General features: G+C 50.8%; 1 protein-coding gene across 2 annotated transcripts in view; it reads left to right on the top strand.

Annotated features, from left to right (window-relative positions):
* SRRM4 (serine/arginine repetitive matrix 4) overlaps positions 1 to 16512 on the top strand; it is a 51280-nt gene that overhangs the window by 27882 nt on the left and 6886 nt on the right. Inside the window, exons 7-11 of one of the 2 annotated variants that reach the window (XM_087768793.1) lie at positions 2771 to 2863; positions 3856 to 4012; positions 12435 to 12772; positions 14333 to 14545; positions 14809 to 14919. In XM_087768793.1, coding sequence (XP_087624919.1) covers positions 2771 to 2863; positions 3856 to 4012; positions 12435 to 12772; positions 14333 to 14545; positions 14809 to 14919 — 912 coding nt within the window. Of the gene's footprint in view, positions 1 to 2770; positions 2864 to 3849; positions 4013 to 12434; positions 12773 to 14332; positions 14546 to 14808; positions 14920 to 16512 lie in introns of both variants that reach the window. The other variant, XM_087768792.1, reaches the window with a different exon arrangement.

Genomic DNA, 16512 nt, shown 5'->3' with positions numbered 1-16512 from the left:
TCTTTGCATCTCATGAGGATGTATGGTCTCTTGTTCATCCAGTCCTGAGCAGAGGCTCCAGCTTTTCTGATGAGGGCAGCATGAGAGGATGAGCTCGGATCTGCGGAGCGTGGTGCCCCACAGCCTCCACCGCCCCAAGGGCGGGCTGGCACGCTCTTACTGCGAAGGGCTTCAGCTCCTCCTTGTTTGCTGCTCTTGGAGGTTACAGTAGGGGCTACTCACGATATACAACACAACCAAAGACCTGAACAGGAGCAGAAGGCAATGGGGACTAGGGAAGATAAGGGGTTGTCTGGAGGTGATGTAGGTTGTAAAAATCTGGGGTTGAGGTTCCCATGTGCCCTGGAGTGTCAGCAGAGCACAACCCTTGTCCTGTGGGGCAGACAATCGAGGGGTATGGTATAAAATGTGGTTCCTCAAGGCTGGACGGAAGGCCTGTCAGCCTTCTCTGTGTTTTATTTCCTTCTCTGTCTTCTGGGAATTGCAACTTGTGGCTTCTCACCTGCTTTCAGAGCAAGGAGACAGTTCTGGGGCTGAACCTTGGGCACCAAACCCGTGGTTGGCTCTGCTGGGACTCGGGACACCTTGCTAGAGACAGAAACTGAGCTAGCAGATGGAAATCTGCTGGTTTGTGTGGTATTAGTAGGACCTGCCCTTTAATTCTTCTCAACACAACTTTTAGCTCTTAGGCAGAAAGACAACAGAGGGACGACAGCCTCTGATACCACCAGTCCCACCCCAGTACCCACTGGGACTGCAGAGACTGGGAATCCAGGAGGTGCAGAGCATGTTGCGCTGCCTGCACAGGCCATCTCTCCTGCATGCAGAAAGCCCGTCTCCTTTTGATTTCTACATGTTCAATAGCACAGCCACCTTTTTTTTTTTCCTCAGATTGGGCTGCTATGCACCCAGAAATCTCAGTGGTAAAACTGAGGCTTCTAGGTTACCAGTCAAAGCAGGCATCTCCCAAACCCAATGTAGCACGGGCCAGTACATGGTAGCCTAACAGCAGGGTTAAAACAAAGCTCAGATGCCTTGCTGGAGTGTACTGACCTGGGGGAATGAGCTGCTAGAATTGCTCTTTGGTGATAAACTAGCCAGGTGTTTTAGCCTTCGCCTTTCAGCTCACAAATCAGAGCTGAGCCACTCCTGCTTTCTGCAAACCTTATTGCTCCCAGGCGTGGATCAGATAGATCCCATGAGCCAACTCAGATCAGGATTTTTGTATAATCACACTGCTTTGGCTTATCTAAATCAGAGCAACTGGTTATCTAAATCACACAGGACTGGTTTTTACTCCTGCAGGGAGGAGAAACTCTTGAACGGGAGGGACTGATGCAGAGGGTGAAGAGCAAACATGGGGATTTTCACACAAATCCGCCATGCGAGGGAGAGATGTTCAGTGTTGCTGATTTCAGCCGTATGAAAATAAGGAAGGAGGATCCCAAAATGTCATGTTTTTAAAAAATGTAATCATTTTCATGGTGTGAAAAGCACCAGAGAAAACAGCCAGGCAGAGTTCAATCAATTGCCCTGGAGGTTGCCCTTTTGTCTTAAAGGAGATGCTGTTCTCAAGCAATCGATTTGCTGAGGTTTTATAGCTGCAAATTGCTAAATGCTGTCCAGGCAGGTTGCATTAGTGCTGTCAGTGACTGGTACAGTGTGGCCATGAACCCAGACCGTTCCCACCAGCTAACCTATCGTTAGCCTTGCCTGCTGGCACAGCAATGCCAGCCTGAGCAGCCGGTTACACTACCAGGTCTAAAATAATTGCTGTGAAAACGATGAGAGGGAAGGGGCACAGAAGGTGATGGGTAGCCTGCCACCTACATCACCCTGCTGTCCAGCCCTTGGCACGGGCAACCATGGTACTTCAGTAACAGGGCCAGGTAATCCATCCATCAGTAATAGCCCGAACGGAGCAAAGGGAAGCGCAGCAGGGCGCTGAACCAGGGCCCCTGCACACAGTTTGCTGGTAACTGTCCTGTGGCCGTCAGAAAAGGCAGCAGCAGTGACCGGACACCTATAAGAAACCAGGTAAAATGGTCCTGCCCCTCAAGCAGGAGCCGTGCATAGGGCAGGCTGCAGTTAGGGAAGCCATACTTCATATAGCAACCATAAGAGCTGCCTATAGGACTGGCTGGGCCCTCCTGCCTAGAGAGCGTGGGGAAGGCTGGCTGTTACTGAGTGTGCTGTATTATTTGGAGCCTGTCCTTCTGCCTCTGCTCTTTAACAAGGAGCCTGCACTACAGGGAGAGTTAGAACAAGAAATGGGAGGGTTGGAGCTTTGTGATGGGGTGCCTGGAGGGATGGTGCTCCCCCGATGAGGGTCAGCAATGGGAAGGTCCCAGGCTTTTCCCTGGTTGTCCTAGGGTAGGCTGCAGGTTGAAGGGCAAGCAGATGAACGGGCAAGCACACAGTTCTTTAAGGTCCTGAAAGCAGAAAAGATTGGTGCTGTCTGCTGCGCTCCTGCATGCCCGTCCATAGAGCTTCCCCCAGCAGGCTACAGAGCCAACCTAATAGCTTGTAGTTAAAATGCTAGCATAGATCTTGGTAAGATGGCTTGCCTTAGTGTCAGTGTAGCTATGAAGGGATGGAGAATTTCTCATGCCTTGGTGTCCCGCACAATGTTTCACACACAAGTTTCTCTGGTTTAAAACGCAGATCTCCTTTCTGATTTGAACGTTATTGACTTCAGCCTCCAGCTGCTGGCTCTTGCATGCCCCCAGTCTGCTAGCCTAACAGTGGTTCTCCTCTCTGCTTCTTAAAGCTCTCGCGGGCGCAGCCGGAAATCTCATCGCCATCGCCACCGCCACTCTCGCTCAGAGAGCTCCGACTCCCACTCCCCCAGCTGCCGAAGCAGGTAACGTCACCGCTCCCTGGGCCGGGTGTCCTGTGACACCTCCCGGTGGGCTCAAGGACGTGATTGCAATAGCCTGTGTGACCCACAAGCTCTCTGTGCAGAGCCACATCCCATTCTGGCAGCAGCTATGTCACGTACTGGGGGTTGAGCTGCTTGTGGCCTCGGCCAGAGAAGGGTTTTGCCTCGAGGAGCAGTCGCTGCTGCTTTTTGGTCCGGCAGTCACTTCTGATCCCCATGGCTGATGATCAGCCCGTGACAGCTGATTCCAGCCTAGTCTCCCTTCCCCAGCCCAAGGGCTCTGTACTTCTGATGTCCCAGGAAACCCTTAAACTTGGTCTTAGCAATGGAAATGTATTTGCCCGTGGCTTTCTATAGCCACTGTCTTTGACCTGATTAAAATCTCTGTCCTGTGGACGACAGATGCGTCCTGGGGCCAGCTAAGTGGGTGCTGGTGCTAGACCTGGCATCGCTGCGATAGCAAGTCGCGCAGTTTATACACATCATGAGTTCATGTTTCGCGTTTTCTGAAAGCACTTGAGCAAACCACCCCCACTCTCCCACTTCACTCCTCCTAACTACGGGGAATTTTCTTATGAAAAGCTGATGATTAGTGGGGGGAGGAATGCAATCAGTAATTGGAGAGGTGTTCATGCAAGAGCAGAGCCTGTCTTCTCTTGGAGGTGTATTACCATAGGGACATTCAAGGCTGTGTGAAAGTATGGTTTGCCTTGAGCCACCATAAAATCATGAATTGGAGCTGAAATTTGAGGTCAAGGCCCAAAGCCTGGATGCAAAATATTTTTTTAAAAAAGTAGAAAAGCAAAACACCCCTTTTCTCTCCATCATGATGGACAGAGCAGTCATGTGGAAAACCTCCTCCCACATGCAAGGCCTAGCACAGAGCTGCCACGGGTTTGTATGGAGCTGGTAATGGGCACTACCGCAATACCGAGGAATAACGGTTTGGCTGTTCATGTCTTCTGGAGGCACAGAGCCAGGTCTCGGGAGGAAGGGCGTAAAACACGGCGAAGGCACTCCCGGCACCGTTCAAAGGTCACGGCAAAGCGAAGCTCCTCTGCAGAGGTTCAGGCCAGCCAAAAAGCCAGCCAAACCCTCCCGCTGTACAGCTTCGTGTCTCCTAAGGAAGTAGTAAGTATTACACACTGTGCCTCTTTGCTTGAACTAGCCACAGGAATCTGGGCAAGGAATCTGATATGAAATTTTTATAACTCAATTATAGCGATGTTAGACAAAGTTGGTTAAAACTGTATTATTTATTAATGGTGCTGTTCTCCAATGTATTTAAAGTCATTCCTTCCTTCAGCACTTTCACACCAAGGGTGGGGCTGGAGAGGGGGAAAATTTGCAAAGGCTCTAGCCTATGAATAATGAATTGAGGACATTTAACAAAAAATAGTGGCCTCCAGCAATGATATTTTACAGGGAAGTGTTTGTTATGCAGTCTTTACTCAGCTGGATGTGAACTTAATTCACTGGTCTTCGTGTCCAAAAGTTTAGTCCTTCAGGGGAAGAAAGGGAATCAAACATATATAAAAGAAACATTTACATTTAATGAGTTGCTGATTATTGGCAGGGGGTGTTTTCTGACTATTGGGATCCTTGTAGGATCGCTGTTGCTCTGGACTGACAAGCCCAGGGGCCAAATTCAGAACTTAGGAGGAGCTCTCATTGATGCTAACGGGAACTGCATGGGCAGCCAAGGGTAAAATCAGGCTCAGTGCCTTGGGATGTTTTTCCATATACATGGAAAGAGATGATATAATACATGCCTTAGAATTGAGGGAGCAAGAGATGGAGAGAAATATTAGACACAGATTGATATGAAGTCTTCCTTTTCCCATGGCACGTTTCCCCTTTGTTCCCAGTAGCTGCAAAGCAGAGGTGTGACGCTCTTTGATCGTGATGTTAGCATCTGGGAGGCATTCTGGAGGGAGAAATTGTGACACGAGACTCAGGGTAGTGTAGAATCTGGTACTCGTGCATGTGGATGTGTAACGTTAGAGGCGTCTGGAGTACAGAGTCCTCCGAGCCCCAAAGTGGTATACAATGGGGAACTGATTTTCTCGTTTAGGCCCAGTCATCGACTGGAAATAGCTCAGCCATACGCAGTAGCTACATCAGATATGAGAGAGAGAGTGCCAGCAAGAGGAGAGACTTTATCCGCTCGCCCCCGCAGACAGCGTTCCGATCAAAATACACGGAGATTATACGTGGGTACAGACAGGCACAAGCTGTCTCTTGGAATTATAGATATGCAGATTTGCTCTCGTTATATACATCTCCTGAGTGTGTAGCACACATGTGAGTCATCGCTTTTAAAACCGTATAAGGTAGAGGGAACAGCAGAGCCTGCACACCGCGCTTAGATGTGTGTGCGCACGCAAGGGAGGAGTAACAGCCATGAAGCTTTCGTTGCCCGCAGCCGGGGGTGTTGCCCTCTGTCAACTTGGGAAGGTAGGAATGAATTAAGAGCTCCTCCCAAAAGTCAACCAGCCAAAGACTGCATCATGTCACCAGGGTTGGTTTTTTTTTTTTTTTCGGTTCAAGCTGCGTATTTTACATAAATGTTTTCAAGTCTAAGCCTGGTTTTTAATTGGTACTAGGTTTCCTCTCTCTGAAGCCAGGCTCCCTGTGTCCTGTGAGGCCGACTGCCAGCTGTTCTGTTCCCTGAGCAAGAGTAAACCCTAATTTAAAATTGTAACGGCTTTAAAATGAGCTAAACTCAAGCATGCTGCACTCCCCTTTCCACTTGCTTCACTCAGGGTAAATGAGCACACAGGCTGCAGGGCAGGGAAAACCAGAGCTTTATAGCGATAGATGCGATATAAAAGTCCTCAGGCCCCCGCTGTATTCTTTCTAGTAAGGGTTAATAACACAGGGAAACATTTCAATGACTAAAAGGCATCAGTACCTTTACCATGCAACCCACTACTGTCCTTTTGTTCTCAGAAAGAAGTAAGCTCTCCTGGGACATCATTCAAGAGCACATTTAAGCACTTGTTTAAATTGAAGCCCCTGGTTAAGTGCTGCCCCTGAAATTTTTCTGAATAAGGTCATTAACTATCATGTACTCAAAACTGGCGAGGGAAAAATGGAATGGGAACTCTTAGTCTCATTTATTAATGACTATACACAACTCTTCGATGCCTCTCCTTTTTGCGAGTTAAATGGTTGCTCTATAAATAAGCTCAGTTCTGTCAGAATCTACTTTGAGAGCAGCCTGGATGTGTTATGAAAGGAAAATGTGCTCTTGCAGAAAATGTTGTGATCACGTGTCAAAAATAAATTACTGGAAAAGAAAAGATTTTGTGGAAAATTCCAAAATTGGGATTCAAAAATGCCATGCTTCGGCCCTCCGTGGCCGTTGGTGTGTCACGCTCCCTACCCTTCCCTCTGGCCTGGGCTTCCAAGCCAACCCGTCCCTACCTGGGGAGATGCATTGCCATATCCCCAAAGGAAAGGGATTGTCCAGGGAGGATCCCCACGTGCAGAGACCCAGAGAGACAATATACAAACTCCCTATAGCACTTCCGAATCAAACATTTTGCTTTGTAAGCCAATTTTATTCCATATTCTTTTTCTTCTGAAAATTTGAAGCATTTTGTCATAAATTCTGTGTCCCCTCCGGTTTGTTTTCCTTCCTTTCTACTGGAACAGCCATGATTTCTAACTAGATTTACCTGTAATTTATGAGGGATAAAGCATACAAAATAATGCCCTGCCCATGCATCTACCTTGCTGCTTCTTTCCCTCTTGCCTCTGTGCATAAGTTGATGCACGCACACATGCGCACGCATGCAGAAACACCCCAAAGTTCCCTGTGATTTTTTTTTTTTTCTTTTTTGGCAGTGAATTTCCAGGCTTCTTCCTCTCATTCTGCCTTTAATCCCATGCAGCCGCAATGGCCACCTATTGAGAACAGGACTGTGGATCTGTGTCCCGGCATGCAGAGAAGCTGTGGGTAATATACAGCATCTGTTTTTGAACAGAACACCCCCAACCTGCTGCAGAGACTTTATTCCACACCGATGCAGATGTATTACATGCCATCGTGCTTTCCATTGAGCAATGCAATATAAATACCTGCAGGGTATGAATCTAATTGCCTTTGTTGTACCTGATGAAGATAACTGCACGCTGCATACACTTTTCTTTGCCAGCTCCTTTACTTCCACTGAAACTCGGTGACGATGTCACAAATTAACATAGGCTTGAGCCAGCTTTTCAGTGAGGCTCAGTGGGGTACGGTTGTTCCGAACGGTGCTGTTTGTCTTTGCGCTCATGTGTCTGCAGAAAGGTAGAAGCGAGGCGATGTCGTGCAGGGGCTGGGACAGCGTATGCAGGAGGGAACCTTGTAGCAGATCTGTGTATTGGCTTGCTGTTGCTCTCTGTTTTCTAGCCTGGGTTTTGGCTTACATAGGAAAAAATATTCTTTTAACTGTTAGGCAGTGTGTTTCTAGCAACAAACAGGGCCCTTGAAGAGCAGGAAGGCAAAGCCTTCCATAAATATGGAAGTTGCTCTCTTTTTGCTTTTCCTTTTCTCCCCTCCCAGCCAGGGGTCTGAGGTTACCCCTGGTTATTTATTGCCCCATGCATTTGCAGCTCAGCGCTGGGACCGCAGCAAGGCCGGCAGCCGGGGGGAAGGAGGGATGCCTGCAGCCACGGGAGGGTCCTGCTGTACACCAAGTCCCAAAGGAGGTGGTGGAAAGCAAACCATTGCTCCAAAGCAGTGCCAGCCTGGCCCAAGCCGAGCTGGGGACACCCTGGCCTCTGTCAAGCGACACTGGCTGCGCCTCAGCGGGCTGAAAAGATCTTTGCAAAGGAACAAACCTTTGCCTGGCATTCCCAGGAATGTGCTCCCAGCAATGGATCTGTGAGCCAGGGTGCTCAGCAGCCCCAAATAACCCGAGCTCTGACCTTGCGGGGACAGCTGTGTCATTGCCTCCGTGCTCCTGGACTTAGCTTAGCCCTTCTGGTAGAGAAAGCCTCACCCTGAACTCTCCATCCAGCAAAAAAAAAAAAAAAAGGATATTTTCCACTCAACATTCCTTGAGTCAGGGATTCATAATTGTGCAAAAAGGGGTTATATTGTATTCCTACAGCACTGCTATTTTTTGTACTCCCTTCGTAAGAGGCTGGCTTTTCAGCTGGGGCAAATCGTCGGCAGAGCTGAGCCCCTCTCCCCCGGGCGGAGGCCTCCCCCAGTCCCCTGCTTGGGAAGATGGGGGGACCCCAGAGCAGGCGCACAGCCCCTCAGCAGCTGCTGCTCCCCGTGCCGGCGGCTCCTCGGCAGATGTCTGCCAGGCCCTCGCCGAGAGCAGCGCTCGCCAGGGTCAAGTTTTTTATTCCTTTCATTATTACAATGCACAGAAAAAGAGAGAAAGGGAGACATTATGCACCTCTGAAAAAGAAATTAACTCCACTTTGAAGTGAGTTGCAAAACAAGAGGAAAAAAGACCCAAGAAAGAAAACCTCCAACTATAAGTGAGGCTGTGCCGCCCTGCTTGTTGATGGGTCTCGGTCCCCTTATGGTTGAGAAAATGTATAGTCACCTCTCGCCTCCGGGCTGGTTGCAGCACAGTAAATGGACTTGTGCACTTTAATTGGAAGATGAGTGGTGATTGTATTTTTGTAACCTATTAGACTGCACTGCCTCTTGGTCTAGGATCACACTTAAAATTACAGCCTGGAGTAGGAGTAAGGGCCTCATTTCTACTCGCCTTTCATCTTGATTAAATAATGATTAGAAACAAAAAAATCCAATATATATATATATATATCTTGGGTTCCCTTGAGGGCAGCAGTAGGTCCCCTGCTGAAAGCTGGAGGAAGCAAAGTTCATGGAGATTATTTAATTACTTATGGGGGGGGATCCAAATGTTCGCATAGAGAAAATTAGATTCATGAAAGAGCAGACTCTTTTAAGACACCCTAGAAAAAATAAAAATCCACTGGAATTCAACTGAGCTCTGCACAGTGTTTTCAGATGTGGTGCTCGGTTTCCATCTCGTGTGGCTGGCATGCCTTTCAGAAACAGGAAAATGGGACCAGGAGCAAAGCCAAGGTTGTCAGATGGGGAATTTGTCTGAGCAGACAGGCAAGTCGAGCACCTTGACACTTGTCCTGGCTCTTGCCGCAGGACAGAGATCTCCCATGGAGCCTGCAGGAGGCTACTGGGTACAGCCTGGTGCCCCGAGGTGGTGAGGCTGGGAAGCTGCTGTGTCCCTCGCGAGGACCGTGGGCTCCATATTTCACTGATATCCACACGTTGCCTCTTCCCAGAGTGCTGCTACCAAAGATGTTGAGCTACAGAGGAGCTTGTTGATCCCCCGGTCATTTGACGGATTTTGTGATGTGCTGACAACAGTCGCTGCTTTGAAGGTAGACTTCAGCGAAGGCAAAGCAAAAGCACGCGTCCCAGGTCCCAGCGGCAGCCTTAAAAGCTGTTTTAGAAATGCCAAGAAACTGCTGTATTTCTTGGCAGAAATAAAGGTCTTTTCGTTTAGAGTGGGAGGGAACAGAAGCAAGGTGCTAGCGCCTGCGACGCTGGGGTCAGCGTCCCTCGGAGCAGCCCCGTGCCCGTTCCAAGCCTCTCCTACCTCTGTAGCCAGGGCGTACCTCATGTGGTGGCTGTATGCCTGTAAATGAAAGGTGGTCAGAAGCTGGTTGTCTCTTGGTGAGGGTGCAGATCTAATGCAAACCATAACCCATCTTTTAGGAAAATATCTGGTAAAAGCGTAATCCTGTATCTTCTGGGATGTGGTTGGGGAGAGCACAGTGGTTCATAGCAAGGAGGTCAGTTCTCTCGGGGCTCTGGATGTGGCATCAGGGTTTTGGAAAGAATTGGTGGAAAACAGAGCTGGATACCTGGCTCTCTTATGCTCCTTTGACATTCCAGTTTCTACTGGAGTAAATGAGGACTGGTAGAGAAGTGCGAGAGCTGAGAGGTAGCATGGAGCAGTACCACATGCTGAAATGAGGACTTGCAACGTGTGTCTCCACTCATTCCTAGTTGGGAACGTTTGGGAGATGTTTCTGCTCTGTCCAGGGCTTTTACGTTGAAGGTGCAAGTTGGCTAGTGAAGAAGGATCGCTTCATTTCCCCTGTCTGCTGCTGGGGCTCCCAATGCCTCTGAGTTAGGACTGAGCATGGCTTAGAAGTTAGTATGGTGTGAGGATGGGGGGTCACCAGCTCCAGTATGGATTTGCTGGGATGAACTAATTCCCATCCCTCTGTCCCTTATCCCAGAAACAGTAATGCCTCTCTCTCTGGCAATGTTACTTGGAGATGCTCCGGCTCCAGGTGTTTTCAGAGCGTGAGGATGTTGTGGGCAGTCGTCATTCCACGGACCGCGTGCTGAGAGCTGCTCTGTGCGTTGGCAGCTCCGCTCTGCTTTCAGTCGCTGCTGGTTCAGCACATGCGTCTGAGTCAGCAATCCCTGTCCCACTTCGCGCCTCTTCAACTAGGTCGAGAGCAGCACCCCCCCAGGGACACAGATGCTGCTGGCAGGAGGGTGGATGTGAAGGCACCATCTGACGGGATGAAGCAGCTCCATGTAAAAAGTGACGCAGGCTGGGTCTGTAGCCCCTCTGTGGCTGAGAAACAGCCCTGGCCCCCTGCCAGCCGGCCCAGGGCTAAGCTCTCCAAAGGGACTGGCGCTGGCCCTGCTGTGTGACAACTGATCCAGGTCTCCTCTGCTCCCTGCCATATTGCCAACACTGCAATGGGATTTTTCTCTGCTCAGAATACCCCAGATTTGTGAGGGCATGGCCCAGGTCCCCAGCGTGGAGTGTGGCATAGAGGGAGGGCATCGCATGCTCCGGAGCGCGGTGTGAAGATGTCTGTAGGTGTTTGAGGGAGCATGGGCTGCTGGGAACATGTTGGAGGACTATCCTGAGCGGGGGGGAACCAAACCTATGTGTCCATGCTCTAAGGACCCTGGACCAAACCTTATGGGTGGGAATGAGGAGAGCAGAGCATCCGAGTGAAAGAGGAGGAGGCCACACAAGAGTGCAGACATGCTGGGTCCGCGTTGGGCCCTAATTCTCACCCCGTTGCAAGGGGTTAGCACTAACATAGCCTCGCTCCCAGTGCCGGTACATTCCTGAACTGGCTCTGGCAAATGCCGGTGGAGCTAAAACTGAACAAGAAAATACTCAAATGATGTAAATCCCCTTGGTGGTGCTCAGGGTCCCAGACAACAGCCCTGCCCAGGGCAGCCTATGTGGGTCTGGAGTCCTTGCTGACCCCATGGGGTCCAGCAACCCACCGAACCCCAGCCACGGCTGAACCCCAGCCACAGCTGAACCCCCACGCAGAGGCTGGCAGAGCAGGGCTGTCATCCCCTTCCCCGTCGGTCTCCAGTGCAGCATAGGAGGGGATGTTTTTCCTCCTCTACTTTATTTTTTTTCTTGTTCCCTTTGTCACTTCCATGAAACCCAAGGGGATTTAGTGCAAGCTGCGACTTTTCAGCACAAGCGATCAGCCTCCAGGAACGGGTTGGACGGCCTAATTTAAAGCAGACAGAAACAAAAATGAATAATAAGTGAGACAAGCAAGCAGACCAGAAGCAGTCGTGACATTTGCATAGAGGAGGCGAGCGAACAGTTGGCAGTGTGGATTGAAGAGAGGGTTTGTGTTTTTTTCATGTAATTTGAGACTCTAATGATGGACTTATGTTGCCCGCTCTTCCTTTTTTCTTACACCTTACCTACTAAAGGAGGAGTTCTTGATGGGTAAGTGGATGCTATCCGCAAGACACCAGGGAATTTATTAGAGGTCACTCGAGCGCATTAGCTATATCTTCTTCAGGGGGAAAAAAGCACACAAAGAAGTATCTGTATACCTTTTATTTCCAGAGGGATTTTTTCTTTTTTTTTTTTCCCCTCCCCCTTCTTTTTCTTTTTTTTTTTAGTTTCAAAGTGATAAGCTTGTTTATTTGCCAGTTTTTATTTGTACAGAAGCCCTTGATTTGATTTGATTTGATTTTTCTTTGCTTATTTTAGTGACATTCATTCAGCCTCTTTACTAAGGAAGCTTAAAAAATTCACTCATTTAAGATTTTGTTTCCTTTTTGTTTTCTTTCCAAGGATTATGTTGGTTTTTTATATATATATACCCATTTCTTTTTTTTTTTTCCCCTCCCCCTCTTTAAGGTTAAATAAGGGCTTTGTCCTCTGTTATATCGTTTTTATTTAGTTAGTTATTTTGATTCTTTGGTTGCCCTTTACTTTGTTGAACTCTTTTCTTTAACATGAATCGCATGCTGATACTCTTTGCATGATCTCTAAATCTTCCCGTTATCATAGCAGGGGGAAAAGAAGTTTCTTCTTACTGTGGATTTCTTTCAGGGATATGTGCTTTTGTTTTCTTCTCCTCTTTCTTCTTTTTCTTTCTTTCTTTCTTACTTTATTTCTTTCCTTTTGTTTCAGTGCATCATGATGGTAAAATTTCTGGGTTTATTTAAAAAAAAAAAAAAAATCAAAGTAAAACCAAAACCAACTCCCCCCGAAACCGTTCAAACAATGCCAAATGGCTTTTTTGCTTTCAGATCTCTCAGTCAGGGTCTTCTGCTGACCTCTTTACCAAAACAGACAGCCCGCCTGGCAACCTAGCCAGCCAGAACGGAGAGTATCATGAATATGACTCAGGAAACGATACTTCCTCCCCTCCCTCCACTCAAACGAGCTCCTCCCGCTCAAAGGACAGCCAGGAGAAAAGAAGTCTAGTCCATGATGGCTTTGGCCATGCCTTCTCGTCCGGGAAGCCCAAACTGGCCAACAGCGATAACAGCTCTGATTCAGGAAATTCCTTCACCAGTTGCTTTTCCCAGACCAAGGGAACAGCTTTGGAAAATCTGTCTCCAGATGCCCAGGGACAAGACCGAAGGTCAGTGATTACCAGTAGCTGCTGCCGGCAGCCAAATACCTGGTACGTTGTTGCTCTGTATCTCCTGCCCGCTCGCCAGTTGCAGTGGTGAGCTGGCAGGGAGGTTTTTGTGGTCTGGAGGCAGTTAGATATAAATCAGACCCACGGTCTTGCCAGTCTGGAGTCCAGAACCCAGCAATGACCAATACTGTAGCCTGAGAAGGAAGATGAAAACCCAGCCATCACGCCCCTGGGCATGGCCTGTGCCTGCTCTTCTGGCATTAATGCGGCTAATGCAGGGTTTGGCCCTGGGTCGAGCTGTGTCCCGAACACATCCCTGCTCAGCTGGACGTGACCATGTCAAAGAAAAGAGTCGCTGGCCCTTCTGGGCCAACTCTGAAAGGTGCATCAGAGGGCTGCCGTGCTAATTCTCCCCCTCTGCTTAATGTGGGGAAGGGAAGCGGGGTTCATTTTCACTAAAACCATTACGGGCTGTTCTTTCACCTGTCCAATGAGCCAAATCCAGCCTGCCCCTTCCCAGCTCATTCAGGACTGGTCCTGGGTGACAAGATAGCATCTCCTGCAGATGGGGAGCACAGGGAGGGCCAAGTACCTCGCTGGATAACGCAGCCTCAGCGCTGGGGCCACGGGGTGTCGGGGCCGGGAGTCAAACCACCATCCGGGGCCACGGGTCATCATCAGGAGAGGGGAGCAGATGCCAGCCGCCATCACCACCTCCCATTCCCGGGGGTTGGCCAGGTGATGTTGGGGATGAAGGCACTGAACGCCGTGGCTGGTACCCAAGGCTATATGCTCAGGCAGCACTGTTTGTTAGGGAGCTGTTCCAGCTCAGGCCCTCGGGTCTTAAAGGCTGAACATTAGAGCCGGGCTGTGGTCTGGGGGTGGGAGCGCTGAATGAGAGAGGAGAGGGAGCCAGGGGAATTGGTGTTAGGGAGTACGAGCCCTCGATTTTCAGTCAGAGGGTAACATTTTAGGGCTGTGTATACTTTTCACATTGGGATTCCAGTGGGATAACTCTGCCTTCACATGGGTGGAGCTGGGATTGCAGCTGGCCCTGGCTGCCTCGCTGCTGGGCTCTAACCCCAGTTCCTACCCAGGGCACTTCTGGAAGCGGAGGAATTCATGCAGTCCTGTCCAAAGGCAACAAGACATGACCACTGGTGCTGCTCCACAGCCAGGCTGGAGCACAGGCCCTTGCCCTGCCGTGCTCCGGCGTTCCCTTGCTCCAGCACTTCTCACCTCGCTCCCTCCCCAGGCCCCGCACCGCTCGCTGGCTGACCTGGCCTCTGCCGACCAGACACCTCCGGTGTGTTGGGCATGGGGCAGAATTGCTGCTCCACAGCCCTTCCCCGGCACAGCCTGGAGGGTGAGCTCCTGGGCTCTGACCCACGCACACAGGGTCTCCTGCAACAGCAGCCTGGGGAGCCGGGAGGTCTCTTTTATCCCCAGCTGGGGAATGGGAGGGTGGGAGGGCTTGGCTGGAGCATGGTGCTCCCCTCAGCCTGGGACCAGTGTCAGTTCAGCCACAGCTTCAATGACTGTCCAAATATATGTTCACAGAGGGTGCCTGTCCTTGTGTCTCAGCTGTTCGGAGGAGAAGAAGCGAAACTTCGTCCCATCCCCAACCCGCAGCTCCTCGCTGAGGCCGTGCTCCCGCAGCGAGTCGTACACCAGCACGGGCAGGTCCTCCCCTGGCTCCAGCCGCTCCCGCTCCTCACACCGCAAGGCCTCTCCCAGGTACTCCCGAAGCAGGTCCTGCTCTTCGGGAAAGAGGTAAGGCTGGCTAAAATAGCTGTCTCTGACCCTGGGCAACGTCTGGCCCTTGCAGGCTGGCAGGCTCCTTGCAGGGGGAGGTGTAAGAGTTGGGGGGTGCCTAAGGATCCATGTGGCTTGGGGTGAACTGGCCACACAGAGCTGAGCTGAGACCCTGAAATATGGAGCATCTCTTCCCCCCCATAAGCCCAGATTCAGAGGAGTCTGGTCCAGCCTCACCCTCCAGCGTCTTTAACTCTTTTATGGTTCTTGCCTATGCCCAGGTCTTCTTCACGTTCCCCCAGCTATTCCTCCAAATCCTGCAAAAAAAGTCCTGGGAGCAGGAGTTCAAGGCCTCGTCGGAGCCCCAGTTACTCCCGCTACAGCCCTAGCAGGTACTGCCGTCTCCTCATGCGATATCTGCTGCCTCGTGCTTTCCCGCCGCCTCCATCACTTGTTCGCACTCCAGCACGCTTGCTGGCTCCTGCCAGCCCCAAACTGCTCCCTCAGCTTCCTCGCTGGGTGCTTTGGTCCTCAGCAGCGGGGTGAGAGGGAGCAGGGGGACACAGAGTAACGCATATGGCAGTATGTTATGGTGGCCACCAGTCCAGTGGAAATTTCTCACCATTTATTGCCCCAGAGCTGGTGCTGGTTGCAGAGGGAAGAGCCCAGAGATGAGCCTTTCACTTTCTGTGGGAAAAGCAGATTTCCTATAACCAAGGGCTGCCCTGCATTGATTCATGGGAATTTCACGCAAAGCACTTTCGGGGCTAGGTTGCTGGGAAGGAGACCTGGTTTATCCCTGGCTTTGAAGCATCGCGGTACCTCACACTCGGAGCGTGCAGCGGGTGAAGTGGCTGTTCCTCCACTCTGAGCCTTTGCGGGGGACACACTACGCAGCCGAGAGCGCACAGATGGCTGCTCGGTGGTGTTTGCCAGGGCCTCCCGCGAGTGGGAGATGCCTCATAGGAAAACCCGGGGAGTGCCCCTCTCTATCATGCTGGTGTAAACGGTGGGCAGAGCGTTAGGCTCCGGTCAGGTCTGCCCACAGCTTTTGTTGCCCAAGGAGCCCGCGCCAGGCTGCAGCCCTTGTCAGAGAAGGATCTTATTGTGATATTCTCTCCGCTTTTGAGAGTCGCGGCTCTGGGCCCTGGGAAGCGCCCCTGCTGCGCGGGCAGATGCCAGGTACCCCGGTGCTGGCACTCACACAGCCTTGCAGAGGGAAACACGGCCCGGCAACTCTACCTCCTCCACACCCCGTAGAAAACACACATCTCGAGCTCAGCCCTAGAGATGCCTTTGGGTAGGTTTTTCTGGTAACACCTCTGCTGCTGGGAACATTTTGCACCCTTAAAATGTTACATTCCCAGGGTCTGATTCTTGCAGGCTCTGCCAATCCCTGCACTGGTGTAGGAGAACGTTTCCCACGTGCAAGGATCAGGCCCTTGACCTGTAACGCGTCGCTTTGCAGATGGCATTGAGCGGGGCGTATGAAGTCAGCTACGCTCCGCGGAAGGGCCTGTGCTGACGTGTACGGGAATTTAACAAAAGAGAAAACCATAGCAACACGGGCACTCCTTCTGGCGAGCCGTGCAGAGCTGCACAGCCCTGCAGGGATACCGGGGGCCCTCTGCTCGTGTGGGGCCTGCTGGCAGAGTTGTTCTTGCCTGCTTCTGCAGCATGGCCAGCAACAGCAATTTTAGTAGAGCTAAATACAGACTGCATCCACAGACACAGGTACGTGGAAGCCATCTTAGCTTGGTAGCGCAGGGCCACCAGGAGACACTGCTGAAAGCCCCAGACACAATTAGCGGGTGTCCATCTGTCCAGCCAGATGAGTGTCTCTTTGTCCAGCTAAGTGAGTGTGCGCAGGGCTGATGCCACCAGAGCGCTTTGCTTAGAGTGGTCCCTTTTGCAGCTGAGTGTCCTCCGCTCATCTGTGCCTTCATGGGTCGCTGCCTCCACATCCAAAACCCACCCCTCAAAAA

Source organism: Nipponia nippon, unplaced genomic scaffold (genome assembly GCF_047370975.1).
Source record: "Nipponia nippon isolate SJK-2023a ecotype South Korea unplaced genomic scaffold, ASM4737097v1 scaffold_30, whole genome shotgun sequence".
In the NCBI taxonomy this organism is placed as follows: domain Eukaryota; kingdom Metazoa; phylum Chordata; class Aves; order Pelecaniformes; family Threskiornithidae; genus Nipponia; species Nipponia nippon.
This window is presented reverse-complemented; position numbering and strand designations above follow the sequence as displayed.